The 7923-nt window shown below is 40.5% G+C and overlaps 1 protein-coding gene and 2 long non-coding RNA genes across 3 annotated transcripts; all 3 read right to left on the bottom strand.

The window, feature by feature from the left end:
• Positions 1–250: 250 nt before the first annotated feature.
• On the bottom strand, positions 251–805 carry LOC127010885 (uncharacterized). The gene is made up of 3 exons (XR_007763750.1): positions 751–805; positions 471–698; positions 251–403 (listed from the first exon to the last, which is right to left on the bottom strand). It is a non-coding gene; the product is annotated as an uncharacterized LOC127010885 (long non-coding RNA).
• Positions 806–2487: 1682 nt separating this feature from the next.
• On the bottom strand, positions 2488–2838 carry LOC108034723 (uncharacterized). The gene is made up of 2 exons (XR_001768728.3): positions 2752–2838; positions 2488–2697 (listed from the first exon to the last, which is right to left on the bottom strand). It is a non-coding gene; the product is annotated as an uncharacterized LOC108034723 (long non-coding RNA).
• Positions 2839–5417: 2579 nt separating this feature from the next.
• Positions 5418–7490, bottom strand: LOC108034649 (iduronate 2-sulfatase). The gene is made up of 4 exons (XM_017109588.3): positions 7275–7490; positions 6110–7130; positions 5878–6051; positions 5418–5557 (listed from the first exon to the last, which is right to left on the bottom strand). Exons 1-4 carry the CDS (start codon positions 7482–7484, stop codon positions 5418–5420), a joined length of 1545 nt encoding a protein of 514 aa, XP_016965077.1. The 5' UTR covers positions 7485–7490.
• Between the last annotated feature and the right edge of the window lie 433 nt (positions 7491–7923).

Here is a 7923-nt window from a genome sequence, read left to right as displayed (position 1 = left end):
AAAATCTCTTTCGGCCTGGCCAAGCCCGGTTTTGGATGGTCTCCAACGGGGCGCACGGGGGAGGTAATAAATTTGAATTTCAATAAATTATTTTGTTGCGACAAGACAGCCGGCAGAAGACCCTCTTTTCCGCTTCCCTTTGTACGCCATTCCCTTCTGAATGGTCAAAAGCCCGATCTTGCGTGGATTTCATTCAACGAAAATTTCTGTTTAGCAATTTCTTTTGACTTTGTCATCTTCTTTTCATTTTTATTTATTTATATTTTGTTCACTATTTCTTTGTGTCCACTATTGTTGGTCAGGATGGATGGCGGTAGCAGAGGGGTTACCGAGATTCAGCGTAGTTACGGTCCGATGAAGTGATCAGGCCTTGACATTGATCAAATGCCAAGAGCCCACCGAGCTGTGGGCGTAGCAAACACAATGTTTGTATGTTACTTTTGGACAGCAAATTGTTTAAAAGATTTTACCCAAATCGACCGTGGGCTTGAACCCGCTAACACACTAATTCGCGCTTCAAAAATCCCAGTTCTACTTACTATAAAAAATAATTGTAATGACACTAATAAACAAAAGGTCGTTTGATATGGGTTTTATTTGAAATGACTAACAGTATTATACAAATTTGGTCTATTTATTAGGAGGTATTTGACAATAGGGTTGGGTTGGGTGACAGCCTAGCAAGCTTAAAGTAATCACTAAAAAAACACATTATACTAAAGACATTCTTATATATTACGAAGATCTTACCGCAAAGGTGAATAAGGTTTGCCACGCTCATGATGATTGGATTTTAGGAGTTGCTCTTGAATTGGATTCTTCTGGTTTGGTCTCGGTTTTTTATAGATTAAGCAAATTAGTGCCGGAAACTTTTACAAATGTGATTATGCGACGCAAATTACCCACTAATCGTGAGTTGTCACGTTTGTAAAATGTCAATAATTTCACTAGATTATAATTATACAATTTAAACGAGACCCATTAACTTCTTATAGCCCATATTTCTCCACCCTTTTCTTCTGTCAGTGACCATCTGCCACACTATCGGCTCTTAAATTATGCATTTTATACATTTATTATGGTTTTGTTAGCTTCATGAATAATTACAAGACCGCATAATCAATTTAATATTGGGTTAATGAATGAATCGCCAGCCCGATCTCTGGTAGCCTTGTTATCTGACCAAGAGATCAACTGCTCGGCTCAAGCTACTGAATTGGACTTCATCCTCAATCGAGTAAAGATCACTTAGCGGGGCAAAAAATGTTTTGAAAAATTCCTGTTTGCCACAGCTTGAGATCTGCTCGGGCCTCCGACTTTATATCGGTATTTGGCCATATATAAGGCACACAAGTGCCGGACACCTGAGGAGCGGCATAATCCGGCAGCGGCATTAATTCATGGAAATTCCGTCAGAAGAAATTTTGACCCCCAACCCTCCGTTCGCTCCTCCACGGCTGTCTGTACTACGCTCTCGCACACATGGTAACCAGTTTTAAGTTTCTTCTTCTATTTTTACTCATTTTACTTTTTGGCAACGGCGTCAAGTCATCTGACAAAGCTAACAAACAACCTTCGTCATTAGCCAAACTATGGCATGTCAACGAAATTAGCATTTTTACAGCGGGAGGCCGGCATCAGCAACTAAGTCTACACTTTGAGAAGAATGTGCTCTTAAAACTTAGTACAAGCATAGGTGTTAGAATTAAGAATGTGGTTTCGCAAAGCCAGTTTTATTTTTCGAACAAAAGTGTATTCTTCGTAGGGTTATTGTATAAAAATGATTTTAAAAGTTTTAAAATAATTTTAGGAGTTGTAATTTTTTTAGGTAAATTGTGATTTTTTTAAAAGATTTTTTAGTTTATTGAGTTCTGTCGAAATTGACTACTGACTATTATCAACTTTGAGGGGTCCACCAAATTCTTAAAAAAAATCTCCCATTTAATATTCTTTCCTTCTCGGCAATAATATTTTTTCTGAGTGCACGAGAAGTATGTAGGGGGCCTAGAGAACTCGATTTACACTTGGATCTGAGCGCTATGAGCTGGGCATCGTCATCAGATGCGTAGGTAAAAAGCCGACTTCAGTCCGCTTGATGAACTATATCCACTTTATACACATTTTCTTGTTGTTGTTGTCGCATTTGTGCCGCTCGGTCGACCGTCGCTGCCTCTGCCGGCGTCTCTGCCACTGCCTACGCATCTTTTGCAATTTCGTTTGAGCCGCCCACGCATTTGAGTTTGCTTAGAAATAAACGGCAAAGCAGCCTACAAATTCAAATTAAAGTTGTATTCGCATTATTCGCTATATTTTGTGACTGCATTTGAAGAAATGAATTTATATTTATTTATAAAATATATAAAATACAAATTAAGTTTTAATTTAAAGATTTTTACCCATTCTTAATGCCTATTATTTAGATCTTTTATTTATTTAAGTACATGTATTTCCAAAAACTCCTGTAGTGACAATCAATAAACACACATGTTGGAATACTTTATGTTTTATATTGTTTAAAAGGTCTTATATGACATGTTGATCAATTTAAACCTAAGTTATGCTCGGGAACAGATAAGCTATTTTGAAATGGAGCCTAAAAAGTATTCCAATATAGTTAAGCCCTCCTCTATGTACTAGAAATAGTCACTTTGCACATGGGGCATTGTGGTTGTCCACCTAGCGCAATTAAAGCGATCGCTAAGAGCAGAAGATTTTAATAAATTTTTTTTTAATTAGTTACCAAGGCCTTACCACAAATATTAAAAACGGTTGTCAAGCTCATAATGATTGAACCTCAAGGTATTCTTCTGCTTTTGGTCTCTGCTTTTTATAGATCAAACACATTAGTTCCGGAAAATTTTTCATTTATGTTTATGCGACGCCAATCAATTAGATACAAAAAACTCTTATCCCGTCATGATTACTTTTTATTATACAATAATTTCTCTCTGTGTATATGCCGGTCGAAATCAGCTCTCGTGGGCTTTATGGCCATAGATATATAATACAGTTTAGAGCCAGCCCGCCCGAGTGTCTGCCACAGTTACCACAGCTCCCAGCCGGTATACGAGTATCTGGGTATCTGGCCGAGCTATCCATCTAAGCCAGCCTATCTGGAACTGTATCTCCATCTCCATCTGTATCTGTATCTGTATCTATCCGGCCATCGGTTAAACCTCTAAAGTGCCATAGATTATTATAACACACGCGCTATGCGACTGTGCTGCGGTTAGCCGCAAAACTCAAAACCGAAACAGACACTTCAAGCCAAAGGCCCCACACGAGCTATGGTCCATGTTATATGCAACTTGCCGCCCCATTCCCCCAATTTCCCGACGCCCTCCCCCCCGCCGGCTGCATTATGCACAGCCAAATTGGGCAAAAGGGAAATGGAGTGGGGACTCAGACCCACCCATTGGGAGGAGGAGCTCTAGCGCGAATTAAAGAAAAAGGCTGTCAACAGAGCAACGGTGAAGAAAATGAATGAGAGGAAAGCCCACAACGGAAATGGCACAGTAAAAATAAGTTATGGTAGGTGGATGTGGTAAATAATATGGCCGAGGGGCGGGGGGGACAGGCAGGGGGAGGGCTGAACACACCTTAAATAGTTCTATTACCATCGGAGCTTTTTTTCATCTGCATACAATATCACCTTCGTACCTACTATAATGTCTCTTTCAATCTCTACTTCAAATATTTAAAACAAGAAAGTTTTGATATATTTAAACACACATAAATAATTAAAAAAACAATTCTATTTTTATTTTATATTTAAAATATTTTAGTTTATATTAAAGTCCACTACATAAATGACATTTCTAGGTATTTGTTCATATCGCTTTATTTTAATACTTAAATACAAAAACATAGTTATGATATTTAACGTATTTAATTTTAGTTTAACTACAATTATATTATTTTCTCATTATTCAATTTTTATGAACAAATGAAAATACAAGAAATCAATGGCCATAAACCAAAGTTTTCTCCGCAAAAAGTTTAACGACATGCAACCAAAACTAGTGAATGGAATTGTAAAAGCCACAAAGTCTCGAGAAATATGACAAAAATCATAAAGTTGAAATGGCCACGCCTTCTTTGGGACACATACTTTTCGAAATGCGCCGGCGCAAGTGTGTGTGCTTGAAAGTGCTGCCAAAATGCAGTTTAATCACCTCCAGAAATGCAGCCCACATGGCGAACCCAAAACGCAGCCCACACCAAATATGCACATTAGAGAGCACGTAGAGGGAGAGTGGGTTAAAGGCGGGGGCTGGGGAGGCGGTCCGCCGGGGAGGGGGATCACATCGATCAAGCAGCGGGCTGCAGATTTAATTACCAGACGGGAAAATGCACTGAAAAAAAATTGATCACTATGCTGGAACTGCTCTTTTAATGGAGATCCTAGATACTCGATCTTAAAAATTCAGTGCAAGTCAGTTGGCCACTCAATTCATTTTTATATTGTACTTTGTACTTTTAACAATAAAAATATATATTTTTAAAATATTTTTTATTACACTTGAAATATTTCTTTGATTATCAAACAGAACTCAAATAGTTAGCCACCTAATAGATCATCATTATGTCCCAAATAACTTTTTATATTCAAAGGTAAAAGTATTAGTTAATTTAAATGGGTTATAAAAAGGCATTACCATTAATTAACTTCCTTTTTTAATAATAATAAAAAATAATATTTTATTTCCTTAAATTTAAGATGTATTTCCTTGTAACATAGCAAAGTTTAGATCGGTAAAAAAAAATATTTCATTGCCTGCTTTCAGGCACTTAACATATTATTTCGAAACATTTTTTTGCATTGGATTAGATCCTAACTTTTGCTAAATTTATTTTTTACATTTTAATATGACTGCCATACAGATTTCTTTCTGTGCAGCGGTTTTCACTCGCCTGGCAACAGCCGAAGCGAAAATGAAAGCTCGAAAAGAGTCGCCAACGTAGCCCCTCTCCCGGGCCCCACTCTCCTCTCCCCATCCTCTCTCGACTCGGGCGTCGACGTCGCTGCCGACGCCAACGCAGCGAGACGCGCGCCGCCAACGTTGAATGAAATTTCATTCACAAAAATTCACAAAAACGAAGCCAAAAAGGCAATGGACACCAGTCACGCATGCGCGGATCGGCATGGATCGGATTGTATGCTGTATATTGTATACGGGCTGGTGGGCAGAGAGCGGCCTCCAAGACGGGGCATCGCAGAAATTACAGCGAAAAATATGCAGCATGTCTGGGCGACTCGCAAGCGCTGTTGCCCAACCGGAAGTATTAAATTCCAATTATGGCGACAAGATATTTCGCCGTCTCGAGATCGTTTGTCGCGCTGCCTTTATTGCTTATGAATTTATTCAAAATCGGGGAGGGGTTCCAAAGGGGGCAGGGAGGACCTCCGATCTCCTCTAGCTGCCCACGACCTCCATCAAACGCCGGCGCAGGCGCTGGCGCACATCGTCGAACTCGGGCAGCGGCACCAGGTTCAACTCCTCCCCAGAGTCCAGGCGATGGTCGTACAACTCCTCGCCGTACACGTCGTGCCAGTCTGAAAAAGGGATTTAATTGATAAATAATTTAAATTAATAAATTTTAAGAATCATTTTACAAAAAAATTTTGGGTATTTTCTTTTTATTAGGGTTGGAAATTGTATTTTAAATAAAGTTTGTCTTCTTCTTTTCAAACATTTTTTTGAAAGTATAAATTCTAAAAACAATTTTTACAAATTCAAATATAGCTACAGTTTTTTTTTTAAACTTTCAAATATTTGAACTATGAAAAAATTAGAAAACACAGACTGTATTATAATATAAATCAATATAATAATATTTTCTAATTCATTATTTTTAAGCCAATGTCTAACTCACCTCTGCTAAAGTTCTGGGCATGAAATCTCACCCACAAGGTATACCTGTAGATATCGGTTCTGAGGCTATAGCCCATGATCTTGATGTTCCTCAGCTTGGGCTTGTCGCTATTTGGGTGCTTTGTGGGCAGCATTCCGGGTCGGGGATACTGACTGAGGGCCACATGCTCATCAGCTGAAATTAATATCTCATTAACTATAACAAATTCAATAAAATATTATAACAGACTTACCCATACCCAAACCCATTAGCTGGAAATAAAGACTTTTCCCCTCGCCGCAAGTCAACTGCTGGGAACTCTGGCAAGCTGGCAACTTGGGAAGCCCCGCCAGATCCACCAAGGTGGGAAACACATCCAGGAGTTCTGTGATCCCGTGGTAGTACTTCGTTTGGGCTAGAGGAAACTGCGGGGTTCTAATGATCAGTGGCACCCTGAGAGCCACCTCGAAGTTGCTGTACTTGGCCCACTCAGCGTGTTCGCCCAGGGACCAGCCATGGTCCCCCAGCACCACCACCACGGTCTCATCCAGATCCAGTCCGCCGATCAGCTTGCCAAACAGATCGTCCACATAGGCCACCGAGGCGTAGTATCCCTGTCGTATCTGGGCAGCCTGATGCCGGGAAATCGGTCCATAGGGAAAGGATATATTTGAGTGCTTGAAGTCATCCCGGGCCCGGACATCCGTGTAGGGATTCCAGGCCACAGCCGGCATATCCGGCGGCTTGAAACTGTCCTCCGTGTAGTTGTAAAACTGCGAAAGTTTAAATCTCGACAGAAATTGCCGAGGAAAGCGAAAATTTATGTGAGGCTTGTGGAAACCCATGGCCAGGAAGAAGGGCTCTCGGTTGTTTCTCCTCCGGGATTCCACAAAGCGTAAGGCCTCCGCCACGGACTCGATGTCTGGCAGGGTCTTGTAAGGCTGCGTTTGCAGTTCCACGGGGCAGATGAGATTCTTGCGGAGAATGCCCTCCTTATCTGGACACACCGGTGAGTTCATAAACTGCTCGGTGCGAGGACGAAATGCCGGAGCTGACCAACTCAGCGGATAGTCGTCCGTGTTGTTGGAGGACAGCCCGGGGTGGAATACCTTGCCACAGCTGTAGGTGTAGTAACCATGCTCCTTGAAGTACTGCGGCAAAGTGGTAAAGTTTCCGGTGAAAGTGCGCCAGTAACTGTAGAAGTCATACAGATGCAAAGTATCCGGTCTTCGTCCTGTGAGCAGGGAGTTCCGGCTGGGGGCACACAGCGATTGCTGTATAACACATAAAGAAAGTATATATTTACAAGATAAGATCAGGATGTTCAGAAATTATAATTAATAATTGTTTATTAGGTATAGGTTAATCCCAATCTGTTAATCATGTCTAAAATATCTATAATAATATTATATCCCCACCTGACTGTAAGTCCTTGTGAAGACATGACTACCCTGCGCAAAAGCATCTAGATACGGAGTGCTGGCCAGCGGATCGCCAAAGGCGCCGATTACTGGACGCAAATCGTCGAAGATCACCATCACCACATTGGGTCGTCGTGGCGGTAGGGGAGCAACTGCGTCCAGCAGCACTGGAAGCAACAGCGGGAGCAGAAGACGAGCACTGGTCATGTCCACGGCATACGAAATTCACGACTGTTGACTCGAAGATGCCGACACTGCGGATGTGGATGCCGGCGAATTTGTTGTGATACCCTGTGCCCATGAAAAATGAAGGAGGGGTATATCAGGTTTTTTATTTACTTATAACATTTTGTTATATCACAATTTTAAGTTTGTTTATAGGCATTGTAAATTATATTCAAAGTAAAAATATAAGCATATGTATGTATAAGTTTATTCAATTAATTTTAAAAAAATCTGCCACATCTCTGATGTAAAGAAAACTACCTAAACATTATATTTGTTAATAAGTTTGCTATAATTCGAAGGTATTTTAAAGGGCATATATGTCCGCTGCAATCTGCATTTGAAGCACTACACTTGTTTACAGTATGGAGAATGCGGACAGGCGGCGTAATTCAAAACCGCCCCCATTATATTTCAATTG

The sequence above is a fragment of the Drosophila biarmipes genome, chromosome 3L (assembly GCF_025231255.1).
Source record: "Drosophila biarmipes strain raj3 chromosome 3L, RU_DBia_V1.1, whole genome shotgun sequence".
Classification (NCBI taxonomy): Eukaryota; Metazoa; Arthropoda; class Insecta; order Diptera; family Drosophilidae; genus Drosophila; species Drosophila biarmipes.
Note: the sequence above shows the minus strand (reverse complement) of the source record. Positions and strands in the feature narration are given on the sequence as shown.

Bases quoted from the DNA above. Each gene is read 5' to 3' on its own strand.
- LOC108034649 (XM_017109588.3), bottom strand. From the start codon at position 7,484: ATGACCAGTGCTCGTCTTCTGCTCCCGCTGTTGCTTCCAGTGCTGCTG. The intron at 7,131-7,274 runs GTGGGGATATAA...TGTGTTATACAG, and splicing joins TCACAAGGACTTACAGTCAG to CAATCGCTGTGTGCCCCCAG. The intron at 6,052-6,109 runs GTAAGTCTGTTA...TATTAATTTCAG, and splicing joins GCTAATGGGTTTGGGTATGG to CTGATGAGCATGTGGCCCTC.